General features: G+C 42.2%; 1 protein-coding gene across 6 annotated transcripts in view; it reads right to left on the reverse strand.

The window, feature by feature from the left end:
- Positions 1-327: 327 nt before the first annotated feature.
- wdr17 (WD repeat domain 17) overlaps positions 328-14,995 on the reverse strand; it is a 118,757-nt gene continuing 104,089 nt past the window's right edge. For all 6 annotated transcript variants that reach the window (XM_041186523.1, XM_041186522.1, XM_041186521.1 and 3 more), the window contains 3 exons: positions 8,453-8,551; positions 5,771-5,954; positions 328-447 (listed from right to left, as the gene is read on the reverse strand). In XM_041186523.1, the coding sequence (XP_041042457.1) occupies positions 328-447; positions 5,771-5,954; positions 8,453-8,551 (403 nt within the window). The remainder of the gene's footprint in view (positions 448-5,770; positions 5,955-8,452; positions 8,552-14,995) is intronic.

Genomic DNA, 14,995 nt, shown 5'->3' on the forward strand with positions numbered 1-14,995 from the left:
CCTAGTTACTATGGTAACTACAACTCCTCTCCATTTTGGTATCTCAAAGAAATATCCTTTCCTGGCATCAGGGATAATTTACTCTGTCAGCAGGTCTATACATCAATTATCTAGCACTGAACTTTGGAAAACCAGTCAAGTGGGGGTGGGGGGGCAGTTCCTCATCATTGTGCTACTATATAGAATGCATTGTAGAATATACAGTGTCATTGTGTGGTGCCATACTCCAGTCACTCATCCTCTAAAGTCAGTACACCACCAACCTTAGCAATAGCCACCAATATAAAAGTACTAAAAAAAAGTCATCTCTTTATAATAATGTTCCTATCAGAATGGATTCAGGCGTATTCCTGTTCCTAAGGGGGAAAATGGGTTGACCTTTGCCCACATTAATGCATCGTTAAGAGAGATTGCTGACTTTCCATCCTCAAGGAAATACACTGGTCCCTGAAAGCAAAATTAAAATATAAGTGATTAAAAGATGCACCGTACTGCAGTAATTATGCTGACCTAACAGCATTTCACAGAGCTCATAGTTTTAAAAAGTCCATAATATTAATAAATGTTTCTTTCTAATTTTGAAGCATGTACATAATGCTAAGTTGGACATAATTATAACCTTTCAAAATTTACTTTATAAAATCTAAATCATATGATTATTTTATTGTTTCAGCATTAACCATTGACCAGCTGACCAACAATTGTAAGTAGCATCCATATATTGACTGTTAATAGCTGATTAAACTATCAGACATTGCATTTGCAAGTGAGTCTCATTGCTTTTCTGGTCTGCTTTGTGAGCTTCGTAGCAGCAATCACCATGCATCTTTTATTTAGCTGACTCTGGACGATAAATTATTCGCAAACGTTTTCAGAATTGGATCATTCCTTTCAGGAGATGAAGAAATATTTTGAGGTGTCAACATTGTACCAAGTGGTAAAATTAATTAAGTGCCATATCTGGATTTTGTTTGCTGTGATATGAGGCATGTCATGTACATCAACACTATACTTATATCGGATAAACTCTTAACCCTAAAAGGCAGTCCATATGGGGGTAGTTTAGGTTGGACATTCCTGCTGTTTTGACTGCACCTAACTTTATGCCATTTTAAATGTACACGAAATGTAAGAAATGGAACTATACATAATAAATCATTAATAAATGAATTAAATGATTTAATAAAACACTTAATAATCAATAATTAATAAGTTATTAATTATACAATAGTTATTCTGCTGTGCAGTATTTCTATACACCAGCATGTGCTGCCATGAAATTCTGCTACATTAATGCAGTGGTTCTCAAATACTGTTGGTCATGGACCACTTCGATGGGACAAAAGACCCTGCAGACCACCTACTTGTCCCACCCCATTCATTTTGGCTTGGGACCACAAAAAACTCATCAGAGTCATAAGATGAATGGAGCTGCTTCTGACGAAAGACCAGTGAGGTGATATCTGGTTCCAAGCTGGAGAGCTTCAGACTCATGTCGGGCTCCATGTTCTGTTGTTTCCTCTTCTTTGTTTACAGCCCCAATGAGTGTTGAAGACCTGATCTTACAGCTGTTGGAAATTGCAGCAGGTACTTCAGAGCTGAGTCAATGGGCGGAATCATCTGGTCCCATTGGCATCAGGCGTCATGGGGGAGGGGTACAATATGGCGAGGGATGGGACGATATGACACGAAAACCCGCCATCATGGCCGGTGGGTAAAACGGCTTTTTTCATGCTCACTGCCACACTTATTGCAAATCTGGGATGATTATGCCCTATGAGTCCAGGGTACAGGGACCATACATGGAGTCAAAACACCATCAAACTTTCTAGCCAAATCCAATTTACAGTGACTTGCATTTTTGACCAGCCCTCAGACCATGTGGAGGACCCTCACGGACCACCAGTCGTCTGCGCACCACACTCTTGAAAATCACTGCTCTAATGGAAGTGCTAATCTGTTCATTTGAGTGTTGTACAGTGTGATTACATCCCATATATGTCATATCACCACTGTACAGATTTTCAATGCAATTAGATTAAACAATACACTCCTGAAAGGAAATACAAGATTTTCAACTTTTTAAAACTTTTAAAGAGATTATTTTGGCACTTCACCATGACACAAAGGGATGGATTTTTGTTTCCACATCACCACCACACACCCTCTCTAACTCCGTACCTTCCCCCACAACTGTCATGTCTTTTATGTTCATTGATTCAACCATGGTTGAGTTTAGTTTTGCAATAATTTGGGTTACTGCCAGATGGAATTACCGGTTGAGAGTTGATTCAGTGTGAGGTACAGATATGAATCTTGCATTCACCAAGGATTATTAAAAAAATACATGTCAAGCACAAATGGGGCAGAGATCTGCATATGAAGTCTTCGCACCCAGCTTTCTTTTCTCAAAAGATGTGTTAGGTTGAGAAATTTCAGTCATCTCGAGTTTGGCCAGTATCAAGAAGAGGAATTCAAGTGGAATGGAAACCTCAGTGTCCCTCCAGCATCTTGTCCTCCACTGCGTCTTCCCCTCACTTCAGTTTTTGCTCTTCCTCCTCTTTTCTTCTTTCTCTTTCTCCTGACTAATATTTATCTTTCAATCGACACCACAAAAACAACCTGCTCTTTGTGGGACTTTGCTGTGTGTGAGTTGGCTGACATGTTTCACTGAATTACAATGGTTACGACACTTCAAAGAGCTGTGAAGCCCTCTGGAACATACTAAGGTCATAAAAGGCACTATATAAATGCAAGTTGTTTTTTTCCTCTGCTAATTCTGTCTCTCTCTTTTATTTTTCAATCTCTTGTATGGTTATCTCTCTCTCTCACTCAGACTTCTCATTCCCTGATAATCAGCTCTTTCCCTCATTTTCCTCCTGTCATCTCTGTTATTCTCCTCTTTCATGTCTCAGTAGGGCAGGAAGCAACCAATAGAGTGAGGGAATCGGGGAACATTCGGAGTGAGACAATGGCTGAGTGAGCACATGGGTCAAATGATTCGGGAGCAATTTGGGATGAGCAGAATGTCGAGGAAGCAATCAGGGCAGGTGAATAGCCAAGATGGCAGGCTGCAAAGCATCCAGGAGAGGGCAGCAAGCAAGTGTGCCAGGAAGTTTACCAATCAAGCAGGAAAAAATTAAGCTGGATACAATGGCAGTGGGCAGGCTGAAGCTCAATGGCTGAGGCAGAAGGTCACAGGTTCAAGTCCCACTCCAGGAACTTGAGAACCCAGGTTGATCTTGCGGGCGTACCACACAATCAGAGGTGCTATTTTATGGATGAGACGTTAATACATCGGCCTCCCTGTCTATCTGGCAGTTGTAAGTGATCCCATATTGGAAGATGAGCAGGATTGTTCTCCCTGCTGCCCTGGTCAGTATTTATCTCTCAGCCAACATAGCTATATTACACTATCTGCTCTTTGTAGCTTTGCTGTTTGTTGGTCCTTCCTGTGCACAAATTGGCTGCCATATTCCCTACATTAGAACAGTGACTACACTTTGTAAACTGCTTTGGGACATGAACGCTTCTATGTTAATACAAGTCATTTTTTCAAGAGCGTTGGCCTCTATTTCGAATTTTAGCTTTTTCTAGATCAGTTGAGTTCTAGGCAATTGTTAGCAGGACACTCCCCACACCCTTCTTTGAAATAGTCATGGGTTCTGTTTCATGGGATCTGGGAGGCTGATGGGCCCTTAGTTTAATGAGACTAAACCTGTCTGTTCGCAATCTTGGTGTCATATTTGACCCCAAGATGAACTTTTGAACACATATTCATGTCATTATTAAGACTGTCTATTTCCACCTAAGCAACATTTGCCTCTGTCTCAGCTCATCAGCTGCTGAACCCCGCATTCATACATTCATTATCTCTATTCTCAACTATTCCAATGCACTCCTAGTTGGTCTTCCACATTCTACTCTCTGTAACCTTGAAGTCATCCAAAACTCTGCTGCCTGTGTCTTAGCTCTTGCCAAATCCTATTCTTGCTGGGTTACATTAACTCCCAAACAAGCAATATCTTGAGCTTAAAATTCTCATCCTTGTTTTCAAAGCACTCGTTGGCCTCACTCTTTCATATCTCCAATCTCCTCCAGCCCTAGAACCTCTCCAAGATATCTGTGCTCCTCCAATTCTGGCCTCTTCAGCATCCTTGATTTTAATCACTCCACCATTGGCGGCTGTGCCTTTGGTTGCCTAGGCCCTAAGCTCTGGAATTCCCTCCCTACACCTCTTCACCTCCCTATCTTGCTTTGAGCTTTAAGACACCCCTTAAAACATAACTTTAAACAGTACATTATTTCCCCGCATTTCTACTTCCCTTTAGCTCTGAAGAAGAGTCACATGAACTCAAAACGTTAACTCTTTCTTTCTCTCCACAGATGCTGACAGACCTGCTAAGCTTTTCCAGCATTTTTTTGTTTTTGCTTCGGATTTCTAGCACCCACAGTATTTTACAATATTTTGCCTTTATCTTAAACTACAACCATTTGACCAAGCTTATGACCTTCTGACCTACAATCCCCTAATGTGAAAAAGCATCATATTTTGTTTTAAAATGCTCCTGTGAGGCACTTTGGGATGTCTTAATACAGTAAAGGCACCACATAAATATAAATGATTATTGTTGTTGTTTATCCAAAAGACAGAGTATGCCTCTCTGAGGAAACATTTTCCAGTGATATACAGGGAGCTTGGTGAGTAGGAATAAGCATTTTACTCTGAATAGTTTCACAGGAATGTTCAGCTTGGTAAACAATTCCAGGTGATGTCTCAAACTCATTTCATTAAGCTTCTGAAGCAATTTGATTACTCAGCTTCTGCTGCTTGGTCATTCCTCACTGACCAAAAGCAAACTACTTTTGATTTGTTCATATTCAGTCAATTGGATTTTGGATTGGTAATTTAATAGGTTATATCCTCATTTCAGCCATTCACAAATCTTTGCCCCATTGATTTGGCACCCTGAAGTGTGACACTTTCAGATGTCATGTATGAGGCCAGTGAAAGGCACATCATGTTGCACTATAGGATACGTGTGCAGCATAAACAATGGCATAGACCATAGGGTACACTTGCACTGGAGGTGGTACAGCCAAGATTCTATTAGATTGGTGTCCGGATGAGAATGTTGCCCTATGATGAGAGGCTAAGTAAATTAGGTGTATATTCCCTAGACTTTAGAAGAATGAGAGGTGATATCATTGAAACATATGAGATTCTGAAGGGTAGACACTGAGAGGTTGTTTACCCTGGCTGGGGAATCTAGAACATGGGCCACAGTTCAGGATAAGGGGCCAATCATTTAGGTCAGGAGAAATTTCTTCATTCAAAGGGTTGTGAATCTTTGGCATTCTCTTGTCCAGGGAGTTGTGGGTGCTCCATCGTGGAGTATATTTAAGGCTGGAGTAGACAGATTTTTGTTCTCTCACGAAACCAAGGGATATGGGGAGAAGGTGGGAAGTGGAGTTGAAGCTGAAGATCAGCCTTGATCATATTGAATGGCGGAGCAGGTTCAAGGGGCTGTATGGTCTTGTGTTCTTATGTAGACCAATTGGATGAATGGCCTGTTTCTGTGCTGTAAGTCTTAGGTACTTCAATGAAATTCCATGTCTATTAGCTATACAAAATAAACTCTAGCTGTTCAGCTGTGTTAATAGACAATCTGATTCATCTGAGTATCAGTACAAATTATGCAAATAAAATTGGTATTACATCAAAGGCAAATTAATTTCAACCAATATTAAAATAAAAATAGGCATATACCTGTATTCGTAAACCTGTGAGGCAGGAGGTATGGACATCAGAGTGACTGGGAAGATTAGAACCTGTGACATAATCAGGGCCGATCAGTCCTTTGATGGGTTCCTCCTTAATCCTATTTAGCAAAATGCTATACACCTCTCTTTGAGATTCAGAAGGAGGTGTATATGGTAAGTCCTCAAATGACCTGCATAATTTGGAAATCAACTCTGCAGTTAACATTGTAAATCATGAGTCTGAACATTATAATCAACACTGTAGAGCAAGTGATGAATAATTTAGAACACAATTGAGGCAGAATAAAGGTGATGAATTCATCATTATCACTGCTGGGCAAACAAAATAATTGTAAAGTAGATCTTTATCAGGTCAAGTAGACAGATTTACATAAGGTCTAGCTGTCCAATTACTAAAATAGGCATTAATTCAGCCTAACAGACCGGCATATTGGGATTCTAAGCATGATGACCAATGCCTGAATCATTAACCTGCACCATGTGCTCTTTATATAAATGACCCTGTACCTAGCGCTAGTCCAGACTAGCAGCCACTAGTCCAGACTGGCAGCTGCGAGTCCCTCCTCACCATGCTTTCCAATGTTGGTGCAGGTGTTGAGGGATTCCAGGGCCATAAGTACAATGTGAGTACCTTGACATTATTGCCTTGACCACTTATAACTATTATTGAAGTCCTTGAATGTGTATGTGTTGTCACCTCCAAATCCATGCCAATCCTTCCTGGAACTCCACGTTTGAATCTCTCTAACCAGGTTTCTGCCCCTGCCACAGTACCAAAACGGCTCTTATCAAAGTCACAAATAACATCCAATGTGACTATGACAAAGATAAACTTCCCCTCCTCATCCTTCTCAACCTGCCTGCAGGCTTTGGCATGGTTGACCACACCATCCTCCTCCAGTGCCTCTCCATTGTTGTCCAGCAGGGTGGGACTGCTCTCACTTGGTTCCCATTCTATCGAATCGTAGTCTGAGTACCACTTGCAATGGCTTCTCTTCCTGCTCCACATCTGTTACCTCAGTTGGCCCCAAGGATTTATCCATGGCCTCCTCCTATTTCTCATCTACATGCTGCCCCTTGGCAGTTTGCACTAGTACACTGACAACACCCAGCTCTATCTCACCACCATCTCTCTTGATTCCTCCTAAGTTATCCAACTGCTTATGTGTCATCCAGTTCTGAAGCAACTTAAATTTTCTCCAATTAAATATTGGGAAGACTGAGGCACTTATCCTTGGTCCTCGCTCCAAACTTCGTTTTCTCACTACTGACTTCATCCCTCTCCCTGGCAACTGTCAGAGACTAAAACAGTCTGCTTGCAACCTTGGTGTCATATTTGACCTTGAGATAAGCTTCCAACCACATATTCACACCCTCGCTAAGAATGCCTTTTTCAACCTCCATAACATCGGCCGACTTCATCCCTGCCTCAGCTTATCTGCGCTGAAATCCTCGTTCATGCCTTCATTACCTCGGGATTTTACTATTTCAATGCGCCCATGGCTGGTCCCCCCACACCCACTATAAACTTAAGGCCATCCAAAATTCTGCTGCCAGTGTCATAACTCGCAGCAAGTCCTGTTTCCCTATCACCCTTGTGCTCACTGACCTACTTTGGTTCCCAGTCAAACAATACCTTGATTTTAAAATGCTCATGGTTGTTTGCAGACCCCTCTATGGCCTCGCCTCTCCCTATCTCAATATTCTCCTCCAGCCCCACAAACCTCTGAGATCTCTGCGCTCCTCTAATTCCGGTCTCTTGAGCATCCCCAATTTTCATCACTCCACCACTGGTCGCTGTGCTTCAGTCATCCAGATCCTAAGCTTTGGAATTCCCTCTCGACACCTCCCTGCCTCTCTATGTTACTTTCCTCCTTTAAGACACTCCTTAAAACCTACCTCTTTAATTGCTAGGGGGGGAGCAGATGGTGATGTAATGGCAATGCCACTGGGCTAGTAATCCAGGGGCCCAAGCTAATGCTCTGGGGGAATGGTTCAAATCCCACCATGGCAGCTGGTAGAATTTAAATTCAATTAATTAATAAATCCGGAATATAAGACTAGGCTCAGTATTGACAACAATGAAAATTATCATCAATTATCATAAAAGCCAGTCCATTAACATCTTTGAGGGAAGGAACTCTACTGTCCATACCGAGTCTAGCATCTATGTGACTCCAGAACCAGTAATGTGGTGACTCTTAACAGCCCCTGGAATGGCTACTTATTCTTCAGCTTATCATCCCCAACAAGATGAGGTTAATTGGTAGTTCTTGTAATGCAGTGCTAACTTGATTCCACATTTAGCTTGAAGTACTACTGGTGGCAGCCCTGACCTTGGTGGTAGAAAATAAATGAGGAGTATTTTGCTCCTTTTGTTGATGCAAGGAGATGTTATCAATAACTGTCAGTTCCTGCCCCTTCATCCTCCAATGCCAAAGGGTAAACAGCTGCAGCTGTCTGGTGTGACGACTTCAAAATCAATTCCTTTTATTTTAAGAAAACGAAATGCTAAATTCCTTGGCACTGCTCCCACACCTCCTTGGTGACCTCACCATAAAGTCATGGCGTAACACCCCAAAGCAGAAGCAGCTGAGAGGAATTTTGCCAGCTTGTACTATTAAACAAGTGCAATAAATTTGGTTCGATTCAGCAGTTACATACTTACTTGCTGGCTGAGTGCGTGCATGCTCTCCATCCGTCTAGCTCGGCTGATAACTGCTCGATCTGTGTCGGGACTGTCACCTCTCTGCGTTTCAAGAGTTGGCTGTAACAAACAGGGCAAATCTTTGAGGCACAACTGAAAGTCCAACGGGCAAGTAAAGTGTGAGATGAAGTGAGACCTGATTCTAAGTGAGCCACCATAGTTTAAAAAATAATTTAAGAAAGTAGATTAGTTAATGGAGTTCGATAGATACAGAAAATAACAACAGACTTGAGCGGCTGAATAGCCTCCTCCTGTTCCTGTAGTCTTTCTACTGATAGTCCAAGTGGATATTGAATACTACTGATCCATTAGTATTGCTAACAGCACTGCAATTACTATGGAGGGGGAGATGGTGGAATAATTCACCAGCCAGACTGTAAAGAGGTGACTGCTCAATTCTTTACTGTGAGGGACTAAGACCTCACCCTGTATATTTTTATGAAATAGATATAAATATCCTCTTGGCTATTTCTAAAATTTTAAAAACCGGACAAATACCTTTTAAATGGCTAAAGCTATGTCTGTCTGTGACCCTCGAACAAAAGGAGACATCATGGTATTACCGTAGAAACTTGCACCTCATTATCTCTGAAGAGGCACTAACAGCCCCCGTGGACTACAGAGAACAAATTCAAAGAGGACTATACAAAGGCCAGCTGCATTTCATAAGCCAAGCTGGCCAACTGGAGCCTATTTGTGTGCTAGGACAAAGGACCCCACAATCATCCTTCCAATTCTTAATGGTTGGAATATTTAACAATCTCAGGGACCCAGGCAAAGGGTTACACACCCTCTGTCAAAACCAGAGTGGAGAGGTGTGAGTCATGTGACATGGACCTAGCTTGTGGAACCAGTAATATTGCCTTGTGGAACTGCAAAGCTCAGTTTGCCATTTTACCAACTACAAGCAGCCTCACGAAAAAGGAGCTCTTTCCAGATTAAATATTTGGCCAGAACTACATCTATGCTGGAACTTCTATGCCATTGCCTATAAGACAGGCACACAGAGATGGATCAATTTCATCGCGGAAGTCAACTCTACCCGAAATGTGAATTATACAGCATCAATTTTCAACTTGCTGACTCTGTGAAGGAACACCTCATTGGACTTTGATTCTAGACTCTGGACCCCTGTGAAACGATAATTCTTTTCTCTGTGGTCTTTGCCCTGTAAATCTTTCTTTTTTCTTTTTCTTTTACAGTATGAGTACACAGGAGGCAACATGGCAACCCTCCTCCCGCGGTTTGAGAGTGTGCAAATAAACTAAGCCTTTGAGTTCACCCTATCTTGAGTTTGTTGTGCAGTTGTTAATAGAAAATTGCATCACACCAAAACAGAGGGGTTGGGAAACACGCCACTCCTTATAAAGGTCGGGGTGGGGAGGGTGCTGTATGGGGTGGTTTGGCTTAGAGTCAGGGACCTGGAGACAGAGCTGCAGACACTGCAATGCATCAGTGAGGGGAAAAGTTAACTGGACTATTTATTCCTGGAGGCAGTCACACCCCTTAGAATAGGGTCCTCTGATTTGGTCACTGATTAGGGACACGAGAGTGTGACTGCATGTGAGGCAGGTATGGGGACCCAGAGGGTAGAAGTGGTGGAGCCTCAGCCTTTGCAATTGTCCAACAGGTTCGAGGTTCTTTCAAACTGTATGGATGAAAATGATGGCTACAGGGTGGATGAACAAACTGACCATGGAACCATGGTACAGGAAGCTATTCAAGCAGAGCGATTTAGTAGTAGGGGGACAGTATAGTCAGGGGTATAGACATAGCTTTCTGCAGTAGAAAGCGTGAGTCCAGGTGGCCATGTTGCCTGCCTGGTGCCAGGATTTGGGACATCTGCTCTTGCTGGAGAGGAACTTACAGTGGGAGGGGGAGGATCCTTGGGTCATTGTCCATGTAGGTACTAATGACATAAGTAGAAGTAGGAAAGAGATTCTGCTGAGGGAGTATGAGCAGCTGGGGCTAAATGGAAAAGCAGAACTTCAAATATAATTACCTCTGGCAAAGGATACATAAGATTAGAGAGGTAAACATGTGACTCAAAGATTGGTGTGGGAGAAATGGGGTTTGATTCATGGGGCACGGCACCAGTACTGGGGAAAATGAGAGCTGTACAGTTGGGGTGGTCTTCACCTGAACCATGCTGGAACGAGTGCTCTGGCAAGTTGTATAACTGGGGCTTTAAACTAAATAGTAATGTCTGTGTATGATTTAATCACACTGGGCAAGAGGTTGATAGCAGTCAGGTTGCCTGGAAACATGAAAAGGGTAAAAGTGATAAGTTTGAGGTACAAGTAAATAGGTTAGATCTAAACTTAGCATTTTTAGATAAGTTGAGAATTTGTTTGAATATCAAAAGGGAGTTAGTGGTTAACAAGAAACATATTTGCATCTTGCAGGAGTTCCATAAGTAAATAGTGGTGGGGATATTATATTTTATTCACCCAAAAGCAAAGACAGGATGGAAACATTAAAAATCTTATATTTGAAAGGGTTGGAGTTTCAAAGAGATGTGCGAACAATGAAATGGAGATGATAGGGAAAAGGGGTATATTAGAGTTACTGTGGATAGTTGGATATAGATATTGAGCTAGAGGTGGCTGGAGAGAGCTAAAGTTGTTTGAGCTGTTGAGCTATAGATGGAGCTCTGGACTGGGAGAGGATGCAGTTTGAATCATTCATCAAGTCAGAGAAATCTTGGGCTGCAGCAAGCACTTTGAAGTGGATTCCACCGCAGAGTTGAAGAGGGTAAGGGTCATGTGGTAAACCTTTATCGAAGCTACAGCAGTTTGCCTTGTGTAATATCACTGGATTTCATAGTAGACTTCTATAAGGGGGTGTCTGATCAAATAGAGTCTTTTGGGGGAATGTTTTAAAAGGCTGACCTTAATTGTGTAACTGTTATCTTGTGTGCTTAAGTTTCCTTTTATTTCTGTTAATAAAACATTTACTTTTAATTTTTAAAATCCCATAAGTGTTACTGGACCTTTTACGGCTGAGATCAGTACATCGTCTTCTCAGTTTCCAAATACAGAAAAAAGATTATGGCCTGTAAGCCAAGATTCCCTCTGTGATTTGGTTGCACAGCAATTAACACCAGCTGTGGGCATAACACTGGGCCGTGAATGTTCAAGGGTGCATGACATTTAGGGAGGACAGGAAATTTGGAAAAAATAAAGGAATAGTTCTGATAATTAAGGATGACAGTAATATAGAGAGATGACCTTAGTTTTGGAGATCAAGAGCTAGAATCAGTTTGGGTACAGGTGAAAAGGTAAGAAGTCACTTTTGGGAGTGGTTTATAGGCCCCCTAACAGTTGCCACACTGTAGGACGGAGTATACAGGTAGAAATAACGGGGGTTTGTAAGAAAGTTATGGCAATAATCATGGATGATTTTAATCTACATTTAAAGCTTGGACAAATCAGACTGGCAAAGGTAGCCTGGATGATGAGTTCATAGAGTTTTTGAGACAGTTTCTTAGAGCAGCACATTCTAGAGCCAACCAGAGGGGAGGCTATATTAAATCCAGTAATGTGCGATATCACAGGATTAATTAATGACCTTATAGTGATGGTGCCCTAGTACCAGTGATCATAACATGATTGAATTTCACATTCAGTTTGAGGGAGAGAAGAGTGGCTCTAAGACTACTGTTTTAAACATAAATAAGCACAATTATGAGGGCATGAAGACAGAGTTGGCTAAAGTGAACTGGGAAATTAGGTTAAGGGACAGGTCAGTGGAGATGAATTGGCAGGCATTTAAGGAGATATTTCAGAATACTCAGAAAAGATACATTCCAGTGAGAAAGAAAGACTAAGGGAAGGACACACTATCTGTGGCTAACTAAAGGAGTTAAAGATAGTATCAAATTGAAAGAAAAAATGTATAATCCCACAAAGATGAGTGGCAGGTCAGAAGATTGGACAGAATATAAAGAACATCAAAGAATGACTAAAAGATTAATGAAGAGGAAGAAATTAGAGTACGAGAGAAAGCTAGCTAGAAATATAAAAACAGATAGTCGGAGTTTCTACAGGTATTTAAAAAGGAAAAGTCTGTAAAGTGAACGTTGGTCTTCTAGAGAGTGAGCCTGGGGAATTAATAATGGAAAACATGGAAATGGAAGATGAATTGAATAGATACTTTGTGTCTGTCATCACCGTAAAGGATACAAATAACATCCCAGAAATAATTAATCAGGATGTGAAAGGGAGGGAGGAGTTTAAAACAATTACAATCACCAGGGAAAGGGTACTGAGAAAATTATTAGAACTAAAAGTGGATAAGTTCCCAGGTTCTGATGGACTTCATCGTAGAGTCTTAGAAGTTGTTGCTGAGATAGTAGATGCGTTGGTTTTAATTTTCCAAAATTCCCAGATTCTGGATAAGTCACATCTGATTGAAAAACAGCGAATATGACTCCTCTATTTAAGAAAGGAGAAAAACAGAAAGCAGGAAACTACAGGCCAGTTAGCTTAACATCTGACAATAGGGAAATGCTGGAATCTATTATTAAGAGGGTTATAGCGGGGTACTTAGAAATTTTCTGTGTAGTTATGCAGAATCAACATGGTTTTGTGAAAGGGGAATACTGACTAATTTATTGGAGTTCTTTGAGGAAGTAACAAGCAAAATGGATAAAGGCGAACCTGTGGATGTGGTGTACTTAAATTTCCTAAAGGCAGTTGATGAGGTGCTACATCAAAGGTTACTACACAAAATAAGATCTCATCATTTAGGGCATAACATATTGACATGGAACGAGGATTGATTAGCTAACAGGAAACAGAGTAGGCATAAATGGGTTATTATCAGGTTGGCAAGACATGACGAGTGGACTGCCACAGGCAGAGGCAGAGGCCCCATTGCTGGGGCCTCAACCATTTGCAATTTATATCAATGACTTGGATGGAGGGGCCAAATGTATGATTGTTAAATTTGCTAGTGACACAAATATTGATAGGAAAATAAGTTATGAAGCTGACATGAGGAGTCGGCAAAGGGGTATAAATAGTTTAAGTGAGTGGGCAAAAATTTGGAAGATGGAGCATAAAATGGGAAAATGTCAACTTGTCCACTTTGACAGGAAGAATAGTACAGCAGTATATTTTTTCAATGGAGATAGGTTGCAGAACTCTGAGGTACAGAAGGATCTGGGTGTCCTGGTACATAAATCGCAAAAAATTAGTATGCAGGTACAGCAAGTGATTAGGAAGGCAAATGGAATGTTGTCATTTATTGCAAGGGGAATGGAATACAGAAGTAGGCATGTTTTGCTACAGCTGCACAAGGCATTGGTGACACCACATCTGAAGTATTCTGTGCAGCTTTGGCCTCCTTACTGAAGGAAAAACATAAATGTGTCAGATGCAGTTCAGAAAAGGCTCACTTGACTGATATCTGGGATGGGGGGGTTTATCTTACAGGGAAAGGTTGGACAGGCTGAGCCTGTATCCATTGGAGTTCAGAAGATTGAGGGGTGAGCTTATTGAAACATATAAGATCCTGAGGGGACTTGACACGGTGGATGCGGAAAGGATGTTTCTCGTTGTGGGAGAGACTAGCACTAGAGGACACAGGGTGTTATCGTCCCAGATTTGCACTAAGTGCAGCAGCGGGCGTGAGAAAAGACATTTTATACGCCGGCTACAATGGCAGATTTTCACATTGTATCATCCCCTTTCTGCCTCATAAATGACCCAGTCACAGAAAACACACTAGATCGCTGGTGGCCAGCTTCTGATTTGCCCGTCACACTGTTACCTTGCTGCTTTCTCACTCCATGCACACAGTTCTCAATGCTTAGCCCAGGTCTGCTCCGGTGAAGACATGGCCCCAAAAGCCAGGAAGAGTGCGCCCCCCCTGACTCAGTGATGCATCCCTGGGATGCCTTTTGGACCCCTTGGAGACCCGCCGGGATGTCCTCTACCCCAGCGCTGACGGCAGGAGGCCCATCACCACTCTGGCTTGGGAGGCGGTGGCAAAGATGGTCAGTGCCAATGCTGCACTCAAGAGGTCGGCCATCTAGTGCAGAAAGAGGATGAATGATCTCATCCATGCCACCAGGGTAAGTCAACCATCTCATCAATCTCAACTCACCCACTCACAAGCCCATCACTCATTCACTGGCATTTCACTCACTGACAGCTCAAAAGGACATCACCACTCACTCTCTCACACACACCTCACTTCTCCATCTGGCCTCCTCTCCTCTGGAGACTGCATCCTCAACTGTCCACTCAGCACACATGCACACCTGGCGTCCTTCTCATTTGGCCTGGCCTGCATCTTGCTCACATTCTCTCCATCTGTCTTCATGCAGGACAAGATGGCGCACAATCAATGGGAGAGGTCCCGAACTGGGGGGGAGGTGGAGTGCCAGATATCAATGTCCTCACTCTGTTCGAGAATCGCGCGTTAGAGCTGGCCGGAAAGGATGTCGACCGTTCCTGCGGCGATAGTGAGGTCAGTGCCAAGCAGCCACATGAGGAT

Source organism: Carcharodon carcharias, chromosome 4 (assembly GCF_017639515.1).
Source record: "Carcharodon carcharias isolate sCarCar2 chromosome 4, sCarCar2.pri, whole genome shotgun sequence".
NCBI lineage: Eukaryota > Metazoa > Chordata > Chondrichthyes > Lamniformes > Lamnidae > Carcharodon > Carcharodon carcharias.